This window comes from Ixodes scapularis, unplaced genomic scaffold (assembly GCF_016920785.2).
Source record: "Ixodes scapularis isolate PalLabHiFi unplaced genomic scaffold, ASM1692078v2 PGA_scaffold3__209_contigs__length_174095766, whole genome shotgun sequence".
Classification (NCBI taxonomy): Eukaryota; Metazoa; Arthropoda; class Arachnida; order Ixodida; family Ixodidae; genus Ixodes; species Ixodes scapularis.
Window position 1 is genome coordinate 46,829,654 of NW_024609868.1, and position 25,460 is coordinate 46,855,113.

Here is a 25,460-nt window from a genome sequence, read left to right on the forward strand (position 1 = left end):
GAATGCCATCGCTGCTGACCTTTCCGGCGATATGTGCAGACCTCGGAGGTGTAGGTACCGTGCGGTAATGTTAATGGCTTTTTGTAGTCTTGCTTTGTTGATATACAGAGATCTACTGCAAGTCCAGAAGCGGATATCATCCGCGTATATAGATCAGATAAAATTAGCGCAAACGACAAGAGAAGAGAAAGGTAAGACAGGACAGGACAGAGCGCTACTCACAACTGACGTTTTAATAGAAAAGACAAGAAGGAAGTGAAGCATTTTTTTAAAAATGCTTCACTTCCCTTCACACTTCACAAAAAAAAATAAATAAATAAATACAAATAAAGAAAAGGGCCCCTTCGGTGACCCTTTCACCAAAAGAACTTCATTATCTTGGACTCCACCAGTAACGATCCATACGCCGCAAGAAGTGTGTAGTGTACATGAAGATAGAATTTTAACTTTTGTTTCACATTAGGTCCGACGAAGTGTTCAACATCTGAACGTTCTAGCTTAGTTTCTGAGATGTTTTCTTATTTATTCTTCCTTTAGTACAGCAACCCAAGGTAGTCACGATTTAGGCGTTTTTCTTCTTCTTTTAGAAAGACAACCTAGGGCGCGGGCGTATTTTCGTTGGGTTTTCCTCTTCCTTTTAATTTTTAAAAAAATGCTTCACTTCCTTCTTGTCTTTTCTATTAAAACGTCAGTTGTGAGTAGCGCTCTGTCCTGTCCTGTCTTACCTTTCTCTTCTCTTGTCGTTTGCGCTAATTTTATCTGATCATGTCTAACCAACTAGCCCAACAGATGATATTGATGCGTATATAGACACGTGAACGGTTTTTGGGAGAATTTTCGGGAGACCTATGAGAGAAATGCTGAAAAGCATCGGGCTGAGGACGCCTCCTTGTGGTACTCCCCTAGTAATATGATGAAGACCGGTGTTGCCGTCCTGTGTCGATATGTAGACTTCTCTTTCTTTTAGGTAATTGGCTATCCATTTGTATACACGTCCTCCAAATCCAATGGCCTTCATATCTTGAAGAATAGCGTTGTGTTCTACGCAATCAAAAGCCGACTTTATGTCCACAAATACAGCTGTTGTTTTTTTATTTACTACCTTCATTTGTTCAATACTAGTTACTAATTCAATAACGTTGTCAATGCTGCTTCTTCCGCGTCGAAATCCATTCATAGACGAAGGATATAGATCTCTATTTTCTAGATCCCATTCCATACGGGTAAGCAGCATTCGCTCCATTACTTTGCCTATGCAACTTGTTAATGCTATCGGACGGTAAGAGTTAATGTCCAAAGGAGATTTTCCAGGTTTTAAGATTGGTAGAACCCGAGCAATTTTCCATTCCTTCGGTACAGAACCCGTTTCCCACGAGGAGTTAAAAATGTGTAGCAGTGCGGTCCTCGCCCCCTCCCCCAAATGGCGTAAGGCTGAATACCGTACACCATCCGTGCCTGGGGATGACCTAACGTTAGACATCTCGAGCGCCATATCAAGTTCCTTTAAGGTAAAACATGCATCGATTGCCTTGCATACACTTACGGATACATGTCCCTCCTGCGCACTGACTTTGTCATGGGGCCTTGAGGAGCTGGAAGTGATCTTGGTACAGAACTCTTCAGCGACGACTGTTTCTGTTACTTGGCGACTCAGACTGATGGCGCAGAACGGGTGAATTTGCTGTGGCCTTGCACGTAGGCCTCGCATTATTTGCCATGTTCGATCGAGTGGTTTTCTCGGGTCAAGGCTGGAACTAAGTGACCTCCAGCGTCTTTTGGAAAGTTTGTCCAGGTGGCGTTGAACACGCTTTTGCGCTCGCCTAGAAGCCCGAACATCCTCAACATTCTTAGGCTTCCTTGCCCGGCGTTCTGCTCGTCGACGAATGGCCCGAAGACGCTCATATTCACCATCGACTGCAGTATGAGGTTTTGTCATGTTGACTTTTTTTGTCGCCTGAGAAGTTGAAGAGGTTACAGCCTCTGCAAGACCTTTTGGCTCGGTTACCGCGATACATGCGGATTCCATTTTGGTTTTAAACAGATCCCAGTCAGTATAACACATTGTGGTACGCCGCTTCGTGCAGTGCATTCCTTGAATCGTAGTGTATGTAGGAACATGATCGCTACCGTGTGTTTCAATATCAGCAAACCACGTTGTTTCCCCAGAGAGGGTTGAAGATGCGAACGAAACATCTAAAGGACTACTCATAGATGCCCCTCTGAAATACGTCGGACTTCCGTCATTGAGTACTACAAGATCATGTTTTAGAGTGAGGTCAAATAATGCGTGTCCTCGAATGTTATTCTTTTTACTTCCCCATGATGCGTGGTGACTATTGAAATCGCCCGTCAGAATATGAGGGGATGGGGTTTGCTGTAGAATAGTATCGAGCCTTTGAACGTCGAAGGGTGCTCGAGGCGGAATGTAGCCAGCAATAACTGTGAAGGAAACTTCTGCTTTTCTAATAGTTGCTGCGATATACTCATTTGTAGGGTGTGGCGGGATGTTATGTTGAACAAATGTCAGATCCTTCCGAACGCCGAGTAAAACTCTGCTGAGTTCATTTCCTCCTTGAGAATGATACAGTTCATATCCTGATAACCTGGTGTTGTGAGACACTCGCGACTCTGAAATCGCAATAACAAGAAATTGATATTTAAACACAAATTGACGAAAGTCCGCTAGTCGGTTTCGAAGACCTCTCGCGTTCCATTGAAGGGCGGTGGCTTCACCACGAAGCTTCTCTAACGACACCATAGCTTGATAAGTGGAACTATTGCATCGATTACAGTTAGTAGTGCTTGGGATAGGGGAGACTCCCATGTGCAAAGGATACTACGGATGACATTGACGATTGTTTGAAGCTTGTCCCCAGTAATAGACGGTTGATCTTTGGCTGGTGCCTTGGATTTGTCCTGCCTGGGTTGCCTGTTTTCTTTGACTTCTACATCAGATTTCGAAGCTGAATTGGGGAGTCTGGGAAATTCGTTTTCATTCTTCAACTCCAAGGTGGATACTTGGGCGTTTCTTGGCTTCACATATGTTTGGATTTGTCTAGCGTTTGACAGCTGTGTTGACGAGGAAGGTTGTAAATCTTGAATTCCCTCCTGTAGAAGTTGGTGAGCTCCCAGGTCTTGTTTCGTTTTTGTACCATCTGTTTTAGAGCGACCTTGGGACACTTTCTCCTTCGATGACAGTAGGGCCGCTTTTGCTGTTGTGTACCCAACTTTAGCTTCGCTCTTGTACTGATATATTTTCTTTTCCCTTTGGTACACAGGGCACAGATGCGATGTCGAGTCATGTGCTTTACCGCAATTTGTGCAGAGCAGGTCAGCCGCTTCACACTTCATACGGTCGTGTGCTCCTCCACAGCGAGTGCAGCGCACGTCGTTTGTGCAGGCAGTTTGGACATGTCCAAAACGACCACATTTCCAGCACTGACGTGGTTTCTCTATGTACGGCTGCAGCTTGAACCTTGTGTATCCCACGGTGACATATTCTGGTAGTGCGTTCGTGCTGAAGACGACTTTGACAGACTCAGATTTACCCAGTCGAGAAATGGAGATGACGGGTACAGTTGCACGGACTGCCGATTGTAGCTCGGCTTCGATAATGTCTGCTGGTACCTGGTAGATCACTCCGGCCGCCAATTCCCGTGGAAGTGGTTCATAAGCGATGACAGGTATTCCACCTAATGAGGTGAGTCCAAGAAGCGCTTTCGTGGCTTCAGTGTTTCTTGTGTCAATCGCCAGCACGTTGAGTCTTCGATTGGGCCTAACCAAGATGACCCCATCTGGAGCAGTCATTTCAAGTTTCTCTGTAATCTTCATCGGGTTAATTGTTGCAATCATGCTTACTGGATCTTTGGGCTTGATTATCACTGTAAGGCGGGGATGAGCCTGGGTCATGGTTTTGACTGTCTTACTGCTGCAGTCTGAGCTAGTAGATGGTTTGCGTCTCTTTCGGCCCAGGACCATTTGATATGGCTCTGAATTCATATCTTGATCATCAGAGATACTTTCGTAGTAGGATATGGTGCTTGAGGAGCTCGACATACCCGTTGAATCCTGTTCCATTTCGGTTGGCGTGGCAGCTTGGCCGGAAGGAAGGCCCTCCGCGGCCATGGTCGATGAGCGATGCGTCAAATTAGAAGATCGTATGGTTTTTTTCTGGCCCGAGCAGTGAGAAACTTGATTAAAATCAAAATATAGCGAGACGCCCACAATAGCAGTGAAAACAGAACAGACTTCTTCTTCCTCCGCATTATATATACGGTGCAGCCTGTCCCTATGGGAAAGAGTGGTTCCCTAGATATCTTGGAAGACGGGCTTTTTCCGACATTTGCAAGCTGAGATGACGTGCCATGTCACTGCCGCATGTCGGAATAAGCGCGGGCCTCAAATCAGCAACGGTTGTCGACTACCAAGTTAAGCGAATTCGAAACTAAACAGTACACAGAAAGCTGGTCAGAAATTGAGTCCGCCGAAACCAGTGGCCGGGATCGTCTAATCGGTTAAGGCGTCGCCCCGGACAGGCGAAAATTGCGGGTTCAATCCCCGCTCCTGGCCCAATTTTTCGCCAGCTCTCTTTCCCTTTCCCTAAATTTAATGCAATAAAAGCATTCATCACCTTCTCCCCTCTTCGTTCACAATATTACGACGGCTGCACTTGTCAATCTTCACTCATTCCCATTATATATATGGTGCAGCCTGTCCTTATGGGGAGGAGTGGTTCCCTAGATATCTTGGAGGACGGGCGCTTTCCGACATTTCCAAGCTGAGATGACGTGCCACGTCACTGCCGCATGTCGGAAATAGCGCGGGCCTTAAATCAGCAACGGTTGTCGTCTACCAAGTTGAGCTGGTCAGAAATTGAATCCGCCGAAACCAGTGGCCGGGATGGTCCAATCGGTTAAGCATTCTACTTCCGGTGCTCGTTGGGTGCGGACGGTGGAATCATGAGCTCCGTCGGAGCGTTTCCAACGGCCGGTTTCGGCCGCGGTTTTCTTATGACGTTCCCCAAGACTACAAGATTCTTCTGCCACCCCTGACTTCAGGTACCGCTTCTTTGAACTCTGTTTTTCTTCACTGTGACGTGTCTGAGCGGCCATATCGACTCGACGATTTTCGCAACGAGATAGCGCGGCTCGCCGTGCTCAAGGACATTGCAGCGCTCGGCGCCTTTCACATGAATCATGTGTGGATGCTTACGTTTCACTCTTCAGCTGCAAAACAGAAGCTCGTGAAGGAAAAACAACTTAAAATTAAGGGGAAACTTTGCCTCGTCATCGATCCGGACACCAGCGACGTGAGCCTCAAGCTTCACTTGGTGCCGTTTCACGTGCCTGACGAATTCGTCCGGAGGGCTCTCGAACCCTACGGGAAAGTGCTAGAAGATGCGCGAGACAAAGTGCGCTCAGGTTTTTTTGCGGGGATAGAGACGAAGACAAGGCTCGTTCGCATGACGTTGAAAGATGGTGTAACCAGGGAGAGCCTCCCGCATCAGTTGAAAATGCCCGGAGCGAGCGCGCTGGTTCTGGTGCCGGGTCGAGCGCCGTTGTGCCTCAGATGCAAGAAGACTGGGCACATTCGCAAGGATTGCCGAGCTCCAGGCTGCCTGGAGTGTAATCGCTACGGGCACGAAGCCTCCGACTGTGTGCGCACGTATGCGTCAGTCACTAACGCGGAGGTACCGGAAGAAGTTAGCGATCACATCATGGAAGCGGATGAAGCAGAGGCAACCTATGGCACCGACATTGCTAGCACTTCAGCTGACCCACTGCCACTGACAGCGACTGACACGGCAGAGCAATCACCAGTAGAAGCAGCCCAGGGAAGGCAAGACGGCACGGACACCGAGGGCCCAGTCTCAGGAGCGCTCACACCAGGCAACCTCAGCAGCAAGGAACAGTCCTCACGAAATTTGGAGTTAAACGAGGAAACAACTGCACCAGAAAGCACGGCCACCTCAGTGCAAGAAGTCGACACTGCCAGCACTGTGGAACAATCCCAAGCAGACGCAAGGGACGGCCTCCCCGGACCAGAGCTCTGCGACTGCTCTGCCTGCAGTCAAATCCCCGACAAACCATCACGCTGTGAGTTGAAGTGGAAAGACACCGCTTTGCGAAAGAGCAGATTCGACCCAAAGCCCAGAAACACCCCGGACGACCGCACGGGAGGTCACTCAAAACAGTAAGCCTTTCTCCTTTATTATTTCACCTCGCCGTAGATTTAAATGCGAGGGCCGCTCAAAGTAGCCACATTCAATTGTGTCAGCTTGATAGCACGGAAACGCAAACAGTGGCTCCTAAACCTACTATTGAAGGAACGGGTTGACATAGCGTTTTAACAAGAGACTAAGCTATCAGGCGAAAAGCACAATGAAGATATGCTATCTTTTTTGAGCGGCACTTTCTTTTTGTTTATTCGAAAGCCGTCGGACACAGTGCTGGCACAGCGTTCCTTCTTCGAAAAGATAAGGGTTTCCAAATCGCTTCGGAATGGGAAACCGACTAAAGCGACCGTATTTGCTCCATCGATATTATACATGACGATGCGCTTGTAAAACTAGTGGCAGTGCACGCGCCAAATGAAGCTGCGGACCGCAAGGACTTTTTCAGGAACTTGCGGCAATATTTAGATACGCCATGCCCCACCATTCTGGCAGGCGACTTTAACTGTGTGCTGAGTGGTAAAGACTCTTCAAATGGCCTTCTGTTGGACTCCAGCCGTGTGGAGCTGCGTAAGCTGTTGCGTGATTACGATTTGCACGACGCAACAGAGTCCATTTCGGCAGCTGCGCCGGGCTTCACACATTGGCAGGCGAGCTCGCACGCAAGGATCGACCGGGTCTACGTGTCCAGCGAACTGGAAGCCTCATTAGACGGTTATGAAGCGCTGCCCGTTGCCTTCTCCGATCACGCGCTCGTAATCGTGCGTCTGGGAAAACACACCAAATCGCGGCGGTACAGGTCCGACTGGAAAAACTGGAAAATAAACGACAGCTTGACAGAGGATGAGGAGCTGAACAATAAAATTAAGCATGTCATTACGCAAGCAGCTGGATTACAACATGTGGACGCTGCTAGTTGAGAACAGATGAAAATAAGCCTAAAAATGGAGATTATACAACACAGCCAAATGAAGGCGCGTGAACGAAAAAAAGATCGACGCTCACTTAAAAGATGCCTTAAGCGTTTAATTGAAGAAGAAAACGTGTCCCCTGGACTCTTTACGGAAGACATCCGCAACTGCAAAGAGCGCCTGCTGGCCATCATGGAAAAGGACTATGAGGGAGCAATGATTCGGTCGAGAGTTCTCGCCGTGGAGAAAGATGAAGTGCCTGGAAAGATTTTTAAAACGAAAGAACGGCAGCGTGCTCAATTTAATAAGATCTCGCAGCTTCAAGTAGGCCCGGAGACTGTCTCGGAGCAGGCCGCCATAGAACAAGCGCTTCACATGGCTTTTGAAAAGCTGCTGGGAGTAGACAGTTTTCAAGATTTTGAACTTTTGCAAAGCTTCTTGGAACAGATGCCTTCCATCCCGGCGGACGTTAGGGAAGCCATAAATGAAGACATCACCGAAGCGGAGGTTGCCAGCACGATAAAAGAGCTGTCTTCTCGGAAATCTCCTGGCGTGGATGGCCTTGGAGCGGCGTTCTACAAGAAGTTTGCAGATCTATTGGTCCCTCTTCTCTGCAGGGTTTTCTCCGACATCCTTGCAGGAGATCTTCTCCCTCCATCCATGCGGCAGGCGATGGTAGCCCTCATTCCCAAGAAGCGCTCTCCTCACAGCTTTCCGAGCGTTGAAGACTTCCGGCCAATAAGCATCCTCACGACGGACTATAAAATTCTAGCAAAGATCTTAGCTAAGAGGTTTGACCGGGGCATTCGTTGCGTGGTTGGGGACCATCAAGCTTATGGCATTCGTGGTAGAAGCATTCAGGACAATCTGCACATGATGAGAGTCATGTGCGAAGACGCATTAGTGGAGGGCAGCCCCCTGGCCGCGCTCCAAATGGATCTCAGCAAGGCCTTTGATCGTGTCTCTCACTGGTTCCTCTTCCGGCTACTGGACCATTGTGGCATAGGCGAGGCGCTCGGCAGATACGTCAGGATCTGTTACAAGGATATATCGACCAACATCAAGGTCAATGGAGGCCTCACCAAACCTATCCCCATCCGCTCATCGGTTCGTCAGGGCTGCCCTATGTCGCCGGTGTTGTTCTCACTCTATCTTGAACCCCTGTGCCGGCGCATCATCAATGACAGTGCCATCAGAGGATTCAACTGGGCGCCAAGTCTACTAAAGGTACTTGCATACGCAGACGACTTAACTCTGTTGTGCTCCTCACGCAGTGAGGTGCAACTAGCGCTGAAGCACGTTTCGGACTTCTGCAGTGTGTCGGGTGCTCGACTGAACGAAAAGAAATCAACCGGTGCGTGGTTGGGAGCCTGGGACGCTCGCCCTGAGAGCTTTCTGGGCATCTCATGGAGTTGCGCAGTGACAAACTATTTAGGCATAAGCTTGGCCCCCGAGTGCCTCAGGACTGGGGACTCGGGTATCCATATGAAAAGTTTGCATGCCAAAGCACAGGACTGGTATGGGAGATATTTGTCTTTATTTAACCGTAGTAGGGTCTGCAATTCGGTATTTTTTCCTACCGTGTGATACGCGGCACAAGCGATGCCTTGTAAGCTTATTGATGTTCAGAAAGTGAACCGGTTCTGCGCTGTGTACATATGGGGCTCTAAGTTCGAGCGCATGCGGCGCAGCAATTTGTTCCTTTGCCGGGAGAAAGGTGGTCTCGGTCTAGTGAATGTTGAACTGAAGCTCCAAGTGCAGAGATTTATCTTTTTTCGCAGTCAACGTAACGAGCATTTGCGGAAAGCCATTTAAAAGCATGGCGGAAAATGCACAGCTCGGTGGATGCCGGTACCTAATGAATGGTCCGAGGGAGTTTGCACGCTCAAATTCTATAAAGAAATTGGGCGCGCATTGAAAACCTTTCACGCGATGTTTTCGAACGAATACCTTGCAAAGGTGAACTATCGCAGATTGTACTGGGATGCCCTGGAGCTGCTAACCCCCGTGCCCATGTACCGAGCGAACCTTCGCGGCACATCGCCAGTGTTTTTAAAAGGCTTTCGTTCTACCCCGTTAAGACCGGCACAAAGGACTTTTTCTTTAAGTTTCATACCGAGGTTTTACCCGTCAAAACCTGGCTGGACAAGAAGGGCTTCTTTGTGCCATGGTCAACGAATTGTGCGCTATGGAAGACCTGAGACATGTGTTCTTTGATTGCACCAATGCTCAATTGTTCTGGGCCCAGCTTAGACAAACGCTTCAGGCCCAGCTCTACCCAGAATGGGAAAGCTGTAAATTTTTGGAGTTTGGCAACGGCACAAACAGAAGCTGTCTCGAGACGCTAGCCCTCCTGGGTCTCCATGCTATCTGGCGCTCAAGGACAGATCACCTCCTGGTTGCAGTAGGTGGAAAACCTGCTTGGCGTCATTTTGTTGATGACTTCCAGTACGTTTCTTCAGTCCTCAGTGCGATGGAGTGGACAGGATATGACGACTGGAAGGCGTTCCAAAAGCGTTTGTCTTGGCCGAGTTTTTGAGACTTTTTATGGTGCCCACCGGGGTCGCTTCTGTATGTGGATCGATGTAACCGGTTCGTGGTACCGATACTCTCCGAGGACAGATTGAGTGTCAAATGTGCTCTGCCTCTGCCACATGAGTTCTGGTTTTAGAGCGCAGCTCTTAGGGGCCCGTTCCCGGCTTGAACGGCGTCGCCGTCGGCGTCGGCGTAACCGCAACCCTCGTAACCCTCGTGAGGGTTACGAGGGTTAATCTCATGAGGGTTACCCTCACGAGGATCACGAGGGCCACGAGGGTTACTTACCCTCGTAACCCTCACGAGGGTTACGAGGGTTAGTTACCCTCAAAAGGGTTACCTTCACGAGGGTTACCCTCACGAGGGTTACTTACCCTTGTAACCCTCACGAGGGTTACGAGGGTTAGTAACCCTCGTGAGGGTAACCCTCGTGGTTACAAGGGTAAGTAACCCTCGTGAGGGTAACCCTCGTGAAGGTAACCCTTTTGAGGGTTACGAGGGTTAGTAACCCTCGTGAGGGTAACCTTCACGAGGGTTACCCTCATGAGGGTCACGAGGGTTATCAGAGCTACCCTCACGAGGGTTACTCACCCTCGTAACCCTCACGAGGGTTACGAGGGTTAGTTACCCTCACGAGGGTCACGAGGGTTATGAGAGTTACCCTTACGAGGGTCACGAGAGTTGCCCTCACAAGGGTTACTAGGGTTACCCTCACGAGGGTCACGATGGTTACCCAGGTCGTGACCCCCCCTGGGGTCACGTGACCTGGGGATACCCCCCGAGGTCACGTGACCCCCCGTTGACGTCATAGGCACTGATGACGTCGTCAGTGACGTCACTGATGACGTCACCGGCATCCGCATCGTCATCGTCATCATCACTGATGACGTCATTAGTGACGTCACTGATGACGTCACCGGCATCCGCATCGTCATCATCATCACTGATGGCGTCATCAGTGACGCTACTGATGACGTCATCGGTATCGTCACGTGGCCCCAGGTCACGTGACCCCCCCGACGTCACGTGACGCCCCAAGGTCACGTGACTCCCACAAGGTCACGTGACCCCCAAGGTCACGTGACCCCCCCCGCCCCCCGAGGTCACTTGACCCACCCCCCAGTACCCTTCCCTCCTCCTCCTCAAGAGCTGCGCTCTAATTCGGCGTTACAGGGAGTTGTAAACGGCTTTCATTTTTTTTTTAACATGTACATAGCATCACAAAGTTTAAAAAAAAAAGTGTGCTGTTGTATTGATGTTTGTATGTGCGATGCCTGTGAATGGCGCTCAATGTATGTTCACCTGATAAAAAAAAAAAAAAAAAAAAAAAAAGTCCATACGGTTAAGGCGTCGGCCCGGACAGGCGAAGGTTGCGGGTTCAATCCCCGCTCCTGGCCCACTTTTTGCCAGCTCTTTTTCCCTTTCTCTTTTCCCAACTTTAATGCAATAAATTCAATAATCACCTTCTCCCCTCTTCGTTCACAATATTACGACGGCTGCACTTGTCAATCTTCACTCATTCCCATTATATACACGTTTGCAAGTCCGGCTTCAGGGCGCTGCCATCTTGCCTGTCTGGGGTGCGCTTGGACCAGTCATAATCCGATTACGAAGCCTTGCTAAGGCGTCGTAATCGGATTATGGCCGCTCCCGAGAGCGCACCCCACTGAGGAAGATGGCGGCGCCCTGAGACCGGACTTGCAAACGTGTATATACGGTGCAGCCTGTCCCTATGGGGAGGAGTGGTTCCCTAGATATCTTGGAAGACGGGCCCTTTCCGAGATTAGCAAGCTGAGATGACGTGCCACGTCACTGCCGCATGTCGGAAATAGCGCGGCCTTAAATCAGCAACGGTTTTCGTCTACCAAGTTAAGCGAATTCGAAACTAAACAGTACACAGAGAGCTGGTCAGAAATTGAGTCCGCCGAAACCAGTGGCCGGGATCGTCTAATCGGTTAAGGCGTCGCCCCGGACAGGCGAAGGTTGCGGGTTCAATCCCCGCTCCTGGCCCAATTTTTCGCCAGCTCTCTTTCCCTTTCCCTAACTTTAATGCAAGAAATTCAAAAATCGCCTTCTCCCCTCTTCGTTCACTATATATATATATAGATATCGTGGGATTCGACTTGCCTTACTACGGAGTGGTCGATGCCACTCTGTAGCTCGATGTTGAGCACTGCTACGGCCGGGTCCGTCCGGAGGCTGCCGTGGACTCCGAGGAGAGGAATCACTCCGGAACGCAAAGATTCTGAAGAAGCAGGTTGATTCGGCTTCTGTGCCACCACGCTATGCCCGTCGGCAAAACTATTAAAAGAAAAGAACAGAAAAATGTCGGCGCTGTCGCATTAGACAGATTCACCTGGAGGGGGCCCACGCCGCCGCCTTAGGCAGATTCGTGGAAAGGGGAAAGCTCCAAAAAGAACGAGGCTCTGTGGCCCAGAGCCTTTTCCGACGAGAGACCCGGCCGCCGTTTGCGGCCGCTTAACTAGCCAGCGGAACATGGACGCGCCCGGTGTAGGTGGTGTGGCTTATCCCGCAGATGGGCCGCGTCCATAATGATTTCCAAGGGTGCGCCGGAGGCACATTCACCCAAAACGGCGAGGGTAGACACGTCCTCTTCGAGGAATGCGGCCTTGCCCCCGCATCCGGGATGACGTCTCCGTACCGCTCCCACGACCTTCGTGTGCTAGGCCTAGATAGGGAGACGGGCAACACGTGGTTCCCACAATATACGTACTTGACTTTCGTGTTTCTACATCATGTGCATACATTTTCTTGCAGCACCATGGCGTTAATTTGAAATTATAAAAAAAAATTTTGGATCCTCTTTAAATTTCTTGCCGCGCCTGTAACTGAAGTCACAGTGCGGCCGACGCTACGAGCAGAAAAGGCAAACCAAGCAGTGGTGAAAACAACACGTACTAATGGCGTTCGTTGACTTTTTTGTGTATGTTATAGCCAGCTCGTACAATCGATCCAAGAGTGCATCGCTACCTTGCGCTTTTAGTTTGCGCCTGTGTATTTGTGTAGTGACTTCCAAGCGCCAGCCTTGTACGATGCTCTGACTGGCGCGAATGGGAGCCATAGATTCTAGTGAGCGATAATAACACTTAAACTAAAATCTGGACGGCTTTAGTTGTTTCCTCAAATATATAAGAAATACCAGGCTTAAGGACACTAAAATATACATTACACGTGTGTTGAATGAATCTTCAGAGGAGCAGTCACTTCAACTTCAAAGAGCGCCCAAAGGGTCGACAAATCACAAGGGACCATTTTGTCCGGATTTACGTTTGGGACCATCCTGACCGGGAACATTTTGACCGGGACTATTTTGTCCGGGACCGTTTTGACCTATGCCCCTTAGACTCGGTTTGAACAGCGTTCAAGGCACTGGATTTTTTTCTTGCCATCTGAATCGAGCTTGCTTTTTGCGCAGTAGCAGCGCATGCAGACCCGAGAAGTCTTCCGGGAAGCCACTGGATGCTGAAATTTTGTAAATCTAGTTGATCAAGCGTGCATATGTCCTAGGATCAATTGCCTTATTACTGAGATTCTATTCAAGGCGGTATTATTACAACTAACTCAAACACACAAGAAAGCGTGAACCAAAACATCGACGGGATGCACTAGGAAGCCCATCTGACGCCCGACTTCCGGGACAGGTATCGAACTTCCGGTGGCTTCACTTGAGCCAGGCTCGGAGGGCAGCTATTCGCCACACTTTATCCATGGCTTTCTATGAGACACGTGGAGATTCCATCTGTCCACAATGCGGGTGGAGACAAGCATCCACGCAAACGGCACAGAGTAGGGGCAAGGGAACAAAGCACGTGCTCTGATTCCAGGACGCGAGCGCTGCATTGACGCCTTCCGTGGCTTCGGCCTCGCGTGCGCATTCGTTTTGCTCCGAGCAAGTGTAAAACAAAGCGTAGCTCTGCTTTTCACTACATCAGCCGTGTCGATCGAATCTCGAGGCGAATAGTAGCAGTGGGTGTAACCGGCACGGTGGTGTGACCGCAACCCTCTCAACTCGTGTAGCCATGTACACTTCCTCATCTTTCACAGCAAGGTGACCGCGAGCGGATTCCCGAAACACGTGTAATCAACGCTCAGAAAACTAATCCACCCTCGCTCTTAATAAACTCATTGTACCACTCCGTCGCATTGTTCTTCCTCTGCGCCAAGGAAGAAAAAATAAACATTTCTCCGAGCATGAAGAATGAACGGCAGTTCTAAGTATTGTCGGAACGGCGTTCCAAGAAACGAGGTTCCTGGAACACGTACCTTTTTGAGAGGAACGGAGGTCCGTTCCAGCTTGCGTCGGTGGGACTAGATCGGGAACTCATTGTGTTTTCTATAGGGCCGAAAACAAATAAGAGGAACAAATGTGATCGTGGCGACTCGAGACGTCGTAGGTCGATGTAGATATTCTCACTCGCTCGCGTTATTTCATCTATGCGGATTATCTAGCGCGCTAGTTTATTAAAACATGCACATGTCACGATTAATCCAGTACGATAATTGATTTAAATATACGAATGTAACGTCTATACGACGACACTTTCCAATCTTAGATAGGAAACGGGAACGCGTTCCGGGATTGAGAAGGAACGAGGGACTAGCTTTGGTTCCTATTTTGGAGGAACCAGTACAAGACTGGTTGTATTTCACTCACGACCTCGTCAACACAGCACGAAACTCGTACTGGGGGGGGACCAAAACAAACCGGACACATCATTCAAGAAGGCATTCGCTTGCCAGTGACCCTAGACAGAGTTTAACTTTTTAAAGCATGAAATGCTATTAAACACTAATCCCCAATCCCAAAATTTTGTCCGTCCGTCTGTCCATCCGTCCTTTCGTTCGTCCGTCCGTCGGTCTGTGCATTTTTCGCTAAATTTAGCAGGAAATTGACGTCACATAGACTCATTCAGTGACCCGCTAAATTTAGCGGTTAAATGTACGTCGCGTGAGCTATATTAATAAAATGATAAAATCAGATTTTTCAAGACCGTGACAACTGTTTAACGTCTTCTAAACGAATAAAACTATAGCTCTTAAAACAGCTCATCCCGCCTTATAGAAATTTGAAGGATAAAACCCGCAGCCAATATTTTTCTAAAGCGCACGCTTTATTGCTTCAGTAATAAATACGAAGGGTGATCAATAAGTTATACCTCCTAGACTGTAACTTTTTTAAAGAATGAAGCATACTTTTTAACGCCAATCCCAAATTTTTGTCCGTCCGTCCGTCTGTCCATTTTGCGCTACATAAAGAGGGGAAAGTGGCGTCCAATGGCGTCACCTGACGTCACGTGACGTATACACCTTGGAGATATTGAGGGTACGTGACTTATACGTTACTCAGTTTCCCCGCTACATTTAGGGGGAAATTCGCGTCTTGTGGCTAAAATATCAATTCAATTTTCCCGCTAAAGTTAGCGGGAAATGGACGTCACGCGAAGGATACAACCATTCAGTTTCCCCGCTAAATTTAGCCGGAAAACACACGTCATGTTGCACACTAATGCCCTCTCCAGTTTCCTATTATGATGGGACTCAAAGAATAAAAATTGCTGCCAACCTTTTTTTTTTCTTCTTTTTTTTACTTTTGCCAGTTTTTCCTAAGTAAAACACACAGTGCGTGCCAGGTTCCGAACGTCTCTTTGGGCTCCGAAGCCAATTAAATTGCGACATTAGTAGATTCGAGCGGCGGACAAATCACGCAGCGCGAAACGTGAACATAAAGCGCCGTTCACACTCTTGCTCCGAGTACGGCCGAGAGAGACCAGACCGGTTTTCAGTCCTCTTACGACGTCTTAGGACCAGCTCCGCAGCAGCGCGCCTGGTCCTAAGACGTCGCAAGAGGCTTAACAACCGGTCTGGTCTCTCTCGGTCGTACTCGGTTGCAAGAGTGTGAACGAGCCTCGATAGGGAATTGTAGTAGACCGTTTTTCTCCTCCGCTACGGTATCCGTGAAGAGAAGGCCGCAGCTGCGCATGGGCGCCGCCAGCGTTGTCTGCATAGTTCAAGGTCTTGTGGTGGATTACGGTGCGCTATCCGGGTGCTTAGCGGGTTACGGAAACGGTCTACTAAAATTCCCCAATAATAAATTACACCCGGCGTTTCCGATACCTATGCGGAGCGCAAGTTCATCTGCTTCTTTCGCAGGGGTTGTGGTGACGTCAGAAGGCCTAGCTCTGATTCGCTCTGATTGGAGGATAGTGGGTAGACCTCAATGCTAGCTGCCTCGACGTCTACCCACTATCCTTCAGATCAGAGCCAAACAGAGCTCGGCGTTCTGACGTCACCAGAACCCCTGCAAAAGAAGCAGACGAACTTGCGCTCCGCATAAAGGTGAAATAAAGTGTTTACTGAGACAGGGATACGGCGCTTCTGAGCTGAGCAAGCACGAGTAGCGTCTGCTTCATTACGTTGGAGTTTGGTACGTGCATGACCTAGTAAGATCCTCGTGGTACAAATTTCGTTTTGCATATTTAACGATTCGTTTAGTAATCGCCTGTTTTTAATATTCTCGACTGTTTGCCGCATCGACACGAGCAACTGTGTGTACTACATAAAGAGAGTATAAAAAAAGAATGAAAACGTCTAGGAGTAACATCAGTTGTTTCGAAGAAGTTTAAAAGAAAATATCACATAAAAAGGCAATGCGTAGTTCATTTTTTTTCTTCCATTGTAAGTTTTTAATAAATCCAAGTAATAACATTTCAATTCCTGGGTCCTGGGACCTTGATTTGCTTCGTAAGCTCATTTCTGATAGAAACAACTGTATTAAAATTAATAAGGGTAAAATGTCCATGATGCTACTCCTGGTCGAACATTAGCTCGAACGCTATTTCATGAAAAAAAGATCAGAATGAATCAAATTAAGAAGTATTACTGATAAAGTGCACCAAATGCCAGGTTCACGAACGTACGTGTGTTATGTTCTCACAACCCCATACCGCCAGGTAACCGATCATATTTGCAACATTCTGACATCGAGGGTTAGAATAGCGGGCCTCAGATGGGGCTGCATCACAAACGCGTTGCTACCGTGAAGGGGCGGAGGAGGAGTAAACTTTTATTGACTGCAGGAGACGTTTGGTCTAGGTGGGGCCCTTGGTCCAGGGCTCCAGTGCTCTCTGCCGCAGCCTTCGCCCTTCGGAGACACATGCGCGTAACCTGCTCTATACTCACAAAGCCTGGCAGTTCGACGACGGAGCCATAGAGTGCCCGGTCGCAAATTTGGAGCGCGAGGATCTGGTAGCAGAGAGCATTTCTTGTCTTTAACGCAGCTTCTGCAGCGGCAAGGATCCAAAACATGGTCTTCAAACCCGACAAGAAAAGAAGCGGTAGCGCGAAGAACGCGAGGAGCACCAGCGTACATTCCATCGCTCGGGAGGAATGTGTTTCCGCGTCTCGCCGCAGCGGGGCGTCCGTTACATGCCTGCCTCTCTTCTCATGCGTTGTCTGCCGCACTACCTTTTCACTTTCGGCGGCCGCGTCTCATGGCGATCTGCCAGGCTTTGTCCGTATAGAGGAGGCCATGCATATGCATACGGATTTCAAACGGTTGAGAATGTAAAACTTTGGTGCAATCGTGTTTATTTCCCTCGTAGGTGCTCGACCAGTGGGTGCAAAAGTACGGTAAAGTCTTTGGGTTCTTCATGGCCGAGCACCCTTACATGGTTGTCGCGGACCTCGACCTGATTCACCGGTGTTTCGTGAAAGAATCGGCCACGTTCCAGGATCGGCCGGAGTACGTCATTGACGTCGAACCCTTTACGAGCTGCCTGCTTTTCCTTCGAAGTGAGTGCCCTTCCAGTGTCTCACGACCAAGGGCCGCGCTGTCGTATTTTGCGTACAAGCACATTCCGCCCAAGTGATAAAGATGTGTCGTAGCCTGTGTGCAGGCAAGAGTGGTCAGATAAGTACGGTCATAGGGGTGTCAAGCCTTTGTCATTTTTTTTTGCATTTTCAATTATATTTTTGTACGATGCAGCAAGACATGTCCACGCAACGGAACGGACCCTATTTCAGCAAAAAGAATTCTTGTATTTGTAACAAAAAAAAAAGAATTCGCGTCTGAAAGTAGGTGGAACAACGATTTTCCAAATTGCGGGTAGACGCAACTTTGAGGGCCGCAGGAATAAAAAATAAAACTTTCTATAACTTAAATAGGTTTATATATAAAGTAAGCCAACTGGTATACATGAAGAAGTAAGAATTCTTATTTAAACATAAAAGAGTTGCGCAAGAGGCCAAGTTTGTAATCTTAATTTAATATAAGATTACAACTTGGCCTCTTGCACAACTCTTTTGTGTTTAGGCATTTTTCGGAGATTTTTTCAACACATCTTAGAACGAGGATTTTAAGCTGAAACTTTTTGTACAGCGTATTTCATGCCTTGTTCCCTTTTAACCAAAAAAAAAAAAAAAAACACGTCAGCGCTATACAAAGTGTCTTTTGCATTGTTCCTGGAAATTTTCTAAATATCGAAAAAGTAAAAGTGTTACATTTTTTTTGCGGCAATTAAAAAAAAAGAAGCAATAATTTTTTATATTTTCTAAACTTTTCCAAATGAACCATTGAAAACAGTTAATTCCTAATCCGTACAAACATGTTGTATTTTGTTGTTCTAAATTAAGAAAAAAAATATAAAATGAGGATATCCCAAGCTCTATATGTTGCAGTCGCTTCCCGTTGGAGGGTTTCTGTTTCGACGACTAGTGGCGCTGGAGCACTGTATACACGCCGTACTTGGTCGAATTATCTCTTAGACATCATACAACATACCAAAAATTTTGTGATTTCGTTGATATCGCCTATAAAGAGGGATATTTGCGGCGCATTCGACCCTTAAAGAATAAAAAAGAAAAGAATAAAAAAAAAATACTCCGTACAAAAGTTTTAGGCTTAAAAACTAAATTCTAAATGTGTTGAAAAATCTCCGAAAAATGCCTAAAAATAAAAGAGTTGCGCAAGAGGCCACGTTTGTAATCTTATTCAGTTGAAATATAAATCTAAATAAAATAAATCTGACTACTTCATGTAGACCGTTTGGCGTGCTTTATACACAAACGTATTTACCTAGTTGAAAGTTTAATTTTTTTTTTTTAATTTATGCTCTGTTTAAATTTGCGTCTACGCGCCATTGGGGAAATCGGTGTACCACCTCCTCCCAGGCGCGATTTTTTTTTTTTTTTTTACAAAACAGTGAAGCTCTTTTTTTTTTGCGCAAGCAAAGTATATCTTTTGTTGTGTGGACATGCTTCCCAACCTCACATAAAAATGTAACTGAATGCAAAAAATAGGCATGGCGCCCCTATGACCGTCGTTATGTGAACACACCCTATACGTGTTTATCTCGGCATAAAAAGAGAAAACGTTCAGCATGCCGCAAACGATATGTACGCCATACTGGAGCTGGTAGAGACTAGAGTATAGACCAGCACGCCAGAATCAGCGCTTCCTGTAGTCTTCATGATCAAACATAAGTATCATTGACTGGTTCAAGCTATCATATCATCCCCAGCATTCCTGGACACCGTCTCCTTGCGCCCTCTCTTGGCTATTTTCAACAAAGCGCAGTAAAATGATAATTTCAGCCAAACTACTGCAGAAATCCTTAAGTTCCCCGGGATATCTATATAGGGCACTAATACACTCTTATTTAATACCTACTTGAACTTCGGGATAGTATAACTTTTATTCCTGGGCCCGATATAATATTGTTGCATTGGGTCTATGGGCCACTTTGACAAAATTTTTAATTTCTTCTCACTGAAATGAAGAATCGTAAAGTTTCCGAGGAATATAATAGCTGCCGACTGATAGCACACACGCAGTTAAAATTTCGGTATTTTAATTAATACTTTTTATTCCTCGACACTTTCAAATTCGGCCCGCTTTTTACCCCTGTAAAGTTAGCACCCCGCCGTGCACCAAAAAGCTTGCAGCCAAGCTACCTTTACATAGGCTTATCGAAAAAAAAAAAAAGATTTGTACGATGCGTTTGTGACAGCATATTGCCTAAGAATGTGGGGGTTGTAATATGACGATATAATAATTAGATGTTTAAAATCAAAATTGGTGCCCTGGATTTCAAATATAAGCAATTGTTATGTAGGATCAGAAACACTTGCATTGTATATATTTTTCTTTGAATTTGCCTGTGTACGTAAAGATTTAGCTCGGTTACAGACACAAACTGAACAAAATTCTTTCAGGCGTGTATAACTAGAAAGAACTAGAAATATAACTAGAATGGCGCGCCGCTGGCCGTTCGATTGTGTGTATTTTTATCTATCTTATTTTATTTATACATATATACGCGTATATTAAAAAAAACAAACAAAAAACAAACAAACAAACAACGACGTTGAGAGGATGACACACCGGGCGACTGCGATGCCTCAATCTGAGCCCTGGTTCCTCGGAAGCGGCAGCTTCTACTTTGACTGGGCTACCCCCTCGGAGCCTGATGCTTCGACCCCAGCGGACCCCAGTAAGCAACAGCACCATCATGTTCCTGGGGCTCCTTCATGTTTAAAAATTCAAAAGCGCAAACACCAAAAAAAGAAAAAAAAAAAGAAGAGGGAACAGGAAAGAGCGCTTTTCCTGTCCCCTCTTCTTTTCCTTGGTGTTTGCGCTTTTGAATTTTTATACAATGTGTAGCCAACTAGCCCAACCGTTAATTTTGGCTCCTTCATGTACCGATCGAACGGCGCGCCAGATCCCCAAGGCTCGCAGCTGACCAGCCCAACCCACCTCCACGAAATCTGGACTTCTGACAATCGGACTGCCATCCTCCCCAATACCAACAATCGATGTCGTCGTCATCATGCATTTATATACTCATCACATCATCATGCTCACTAGATGCGGCACCGCGTGCCTCGACGGTACGGGCTGCTGCCTTTCCGCGGTGCCGCGGCTCTCCAGAGCCTAATAAATAAAGGCTAAAAACTAAGGACCAAACGTAAAATGCTTTGCTGACCAACAGCCGGTAGCGCCTTAAAAGAAAAAAAAAACAACAGTGCTTCCTCGTTTAGAGTATACAAATTCCAGAACTACACCATACTAGTGGCGCACAACACTGAAATAACACACGCAATGCAGAAACAAACAGATTGTCCCTTGAACGTCAAATTACAGAATACACATAATGGGAAAGATTTTTTGTATCTAAAAGCCAAATTCAGAAACCTAAACTAAACTAATGTTTGCTAAAACTCGGGGTATATCGTGTGCATCGTTTCGAAAAAGTATCAAATAAAAATGAAAGCCGTTTACAATTCCCTGTAACGCCGGTTAGAGCGCAGCTCTTGAGCAGGAAGATGGAAGCGTACTGAGGGACAGGTGACTCCTTGAGGTCACGTGACCTCAGGGGCTCATGTGACCTCAGGGACTCACGTGACCTCGGGGGTCACGTGACTTCGGGGGGTCACGTGACCTAGGGGCTCACGTGACCTTAGGGGGGTCACGTGACCTCAAGGGTGTCACGTGACTTCAGGGGGTCCCGTGACCTCAGGGGGTCACGTGACTTCAGGGGGTCACGTGACCTAGGGGTGTCACGTGACCTAAGGGGGTCACGTGACCTAAGGGGGTCACGTGACCTCGGGGGGTCACGTGACCTAGGGATGTCACGTGACCTGGGTGGGTCACGTGACCTTGCGGTTACGCCGACGGCGACAGCGACGCCGACGCCGCTCAAGCCGGAAACGGGCCCCTAAGAGCTGCGCTCTAAAACACCACGCAACAGATTTGACGTTGTTTCACACCTCGAGACAATGGCTTGCACTGGCGCACTGACCGCCGGCGTAGCATAGCGCGTAGTCGTGAAATGTCTGCGACTGATGATGCTGATAGCTTATTTGCCAAAAAATAAAAATAAAAAAAGAAGACTCGGCGCGGGCCTCCCCTCCGTCAGGGCTAGATTCGGCGCTGTATATATAGGCGTTCCGTCTAATGCAAATGAGCGGAGTGGAATGCGTTCCCCCTAGTAAAGTGTTTGGCCAGACGCAAACGATGAAAAGGATGGAAGGCGGAGAGATGCACAGGAGAGGAGGTTCAGATAGGCGGTCGCGCGCTTCGAATTCTCCGTTTATATTGCTCTAGGTTGCCTACATGTCTGTCTGTCTGAGGGTGAAGACATCCATTGTTGCCCTGAATGTGCCAGCGCGTGACGCTCTCGCGCGCTCGGCGCGTGACTTGGGCGGTAAAATGGCGCCTATGCATTAGCCAAAGCTACGCGCTCGAGCCGAGTGACAACAGATTGCGCGCGCTTCAAAATGCATTAAAAAAAATGAAAGCCGTTTACAATTCCCTGTAACGCCGGTTAGAGCGCAGCTCTTGAGGAGGAAGATGGAAGCGTACTGAGGGATAGGTGACTCCTTAAGGTCACGTGACCAGGGGGTCACGTGACCTCATGGGGTCACGTGACCTCAGGGGCTCACGTGACCTTTGGGGGTCACGTGACCTCGGGGGTCACGTGACCTGAAGGGTCACATGACCTTAGTGGGTCACGTGACTTCAGGGGTCACGTGACCTTAGGGGGTCACGTGACCTCAAGGCGGTCACGTGACGTCTGGGGGTCACATGACCTTAGGGGGTCACGTGACCTCAAGGCGGGCACGTCTTCTGGGGGTCACGTGACCTAAGGGGGTCACGTGACCTAAGGGGGTCACGTGACCTAAGGGGGTCACGTGACCTCAAGGGGGTCACGTGACTTCAGGGGTCACGTGACTTCAGGGGTCACGTGACTTCTGGGGGTCATGTGACCTAAGGGGGTCACGTGATCCCCCCGAGGTCACGTGACCTGGGTGGGTCACGTGACCTCGGGGGGGGTCACGTGACCTCCGGGGGTCACGTGACCTCCGGGGGTCACGTGACCTCGCGGTTACGCCGACGCCGCTCAAGCCGGAAACGGGCCCCTAAGAGCTGCGCTCTAAAAAACGATTGGGCGGAACAATGGCCGAGATGCCACCACTCAAGCAAAGGCGCGCGTGTGTAGGAAGGCACTCTATCTTGCTCAAGGTTGATACACCACGTGTCGTCAGAATCGGGAACAAAAACAGCGTGTCTCAGAAAGCTGGCCATGTGATTATACATTAAACCGAGAGGAAAAGGCCCAACGGTCCTCCCATTCATTTCGGCTGCTTCGGAACGGCTGGGCAAGACGAGGGAATCGGTGGTTTCGGTGGGCCCCATATATTGCCGGTGACACTTCAAAATGCACGAAGCAGAAAAGTATATTTTGCAAAGTCTCTACCTTTTTTGTTTTTGTGTTTTGTTTTTAATGCCCTTATTTGTAGAAAAAAAATCGACCTCGCGCACTGTATGAAAAAAAAAAATTGACGCACACTTTTACAACTTTAACTAGTCGCAGCAAAACAAGCAAACCCAACCTATCGTCTTTTTTTCTTTTTTGTTACTCTTTATTTGTCCATTCCCTCGGGATCACCAAGGTCAGCTTTTACGATTCCCCAAGTTCTGCTTCCATCTTTACGTTCCCGTTAGTACGTACCACCGACCCTCCGAACAAATGTGTACAGGTCCGAGAACGTGCCGGCTCATAATAAACTTGGAGGGCCTAAGTCTCAAAGAAACGGACACGTAAGAAAATGTGTCATTATGTTGTCGGTATAACGGGGTGAGTGCAGTCCCATTATTTTTCTGTAACCGGCGTGCAAGTATATATATATATATATATACGTGTACAGAATACAACAAAGCAACCTTATATATATGTATATATATACAGGGTGTCACAAAAGAAAATTTACAGGGTCTTTTTTACCGCAAAATTAAACTAAGCATAGCCGAACGCTCATTCTCTGCCCAAAGGTAGAGCTGGAGGTTACAACCAAATGCCAAAGTTTCAGCCCGATCCGATAACTTAATCGAAAGTTATAAGTGATTTTCTGAAAATTTCAATGGGAAAATGGCGGCCGACGGAGTTTTCAAACACATGGGGCTCAATGGCACCAGAAACCGAAATCAGGCAAAAATGGGTTCCATTTTCCCATTGAAATTTTCAGAAAATTACTTATAACTTTTGATTAAGTCATCGGATCAGGCTGAAACTTTGGCATCTGGTTGTGACCTCTAGCGCTACCTTTGGACGGAGAATGAGCGTTCGGCGATGCCTAGTTTATTTTTGCGGTAAAAAAGACCCCGTAAATTTTCTTTTGTGACACCCTGTATATATACAGGGTGTTTTTTTTTTGTTTTTTTCAAGCTTAACAGATTTGTTTTAAAAAAGCCGTAAAAGTTACACTTATGCCGCTTGTGGAGGTGAGTTATACGGCCAGGGAGACATTTATAGCGGGCTAATTGTAACGATCAGTCGTCGAATTAATTAAAATTCGTTAATTAACTTTTTAATTAATGAAAATAGACATATGGTTCCAATTAGCAACTTGCTCAGCGTCATCGAAAACCACCAAATCAGTCATTTTCAGAAAGACTTTGAGCGCGGAAGAAGCGTGGTATTGTACTAAAGTTACCGCTCGTGGAGCAGGTACAAGGCTGGGGCTAGATAAGAGATGGAAAAATCGCGCGGGCGCCTTATCGCAACCGCTAGCTTTGTACCTGCTCCACAAGAGGTAAATTTAGTGCTTCTCACGCTTCTCACGCGCTCAAAGTCTTTCTGAAAATGACTGATTTTGTGGTTTTCAATGACGCTGAGCAAGTTTCTAATTGGAACCATATGTCTATTTTCATTAATTAAAAAGTTAATTAACGAATTTTTATTAATTAGCCGACTGATCGTTACGATATGCCCCCTATAATATGTCCCCGTGGCCGTATAGCTCACCTCCACAAGCGGCGCAAGTGCAACTTTCATGGCTTTTTTTAAGCAAATCTGTTAAGCTTAAAAAAAAAAGCAAAAAAAAAAAAAAAAAAAACACCCGGTATATATATTGTCACGGGTGGTGACCAAAAAACAATAAATAAGCAGGAAGAAATAAACGTTTAATGTGGCGAACTTGTGCCAAAAATAAAAGGGTACAAAAGATAATAACAGAGCGTCGCGGGCGTCGAAGTCGGCGTAGCAGCAGAGTCGAACGCTGGGGCGAAAACTGACTGTGGCTCGCCACGCGGAGCCCCTTATGTACATGCGTGGGCTTCTGGAATAATCGGCGTAGAAAGTTCGACGCGTAGAACATTCAGATCTCGAACAAGATTCTCGAATTTACCAGAATACTAGTCTGCAGGAATAGACAAAAAGATGCGCCGCTCCAAGGAATTGAACCCTGGCCCTTCGCGTGAGAGGCAAGCGCGATAACCGCTAGGCCACGGCCGCGCTGCCTACTTGGCGCGCGGCATTACTCCCCCCTTTAAAAGTGCATCGCCCCGATGCAGTGCAAAACAAAACAAAATGAAAAAAAGAACGACAAACTAAAGAGTCCTTTGGAGCACATAAGGTCCGCAGTCCTATCGAGCGTAGTAAGGCTTCAGGCGCACGACGTGGACGACCTCATGTCGTGGTGGGCGGCGTGATGATGTTCTTGTTCCGTGGGGCATCACCTCGTAGTTCAGCTCGCTGAAGCGACGAAGTACCTTGTATGGTCCAAAGTATCGTTTCAGCAGTTTCTCACTGAGGCCGCGGCGACGGATGGGCGTCCAAACCCACACCCTGTCTCCGGGCTGGAAGTGGACGTCCCTGCGACGAAGGTTGTAGCGGCCCGCGTCGACGCGTTGCTGGTCTTGAATCAGGAGTCGGGCGAGCTGGCGGACTTCTCCGGCCCGTTGAACAACCACCTGGGCGTCGTCGCTCTCACTGTCAGCTGGCTCATGGGGCAGCATCGCGTCCAGCATGGTCGTTACTTTC

At 47.7% G+C, this 25,460-nt stretch overlaps 1 protein-coding gene and 1 pseudogene across 1 annotated transcript in view; one reads left to right on the plus strand and one right to left on the minus strand.

Annotated features, from left to right (window-relative positions):
- Positions 1 to 4,125, minus strand: part of LOC115313905 (cytochrome P450 3A5-like) — a 46,557-nt gene extending 42,432 nt beyond the window's left edge. The window contains exon 1 of the mRNA XM_040211355.1: positions 3,019 to 4,125. Within this exon, the coding sequence (XP_040067289.1) occupies positions 3,019 to 4,125 (1,107 nt within the window). The remainder of the gene's footprint in view (positions 1 to 3,018) is intronic.
- A 1,063-nt stretch (positions 4,126 to 5,188) lies between these two features.
- LOC115328649 lies at positions 5,189 to 6,168 on the plus strand (annotated as a pseudogene).
- The last annotated feature ends 19,292 nt before the right edge of the window (positions 6,169 to 25,460 follow it).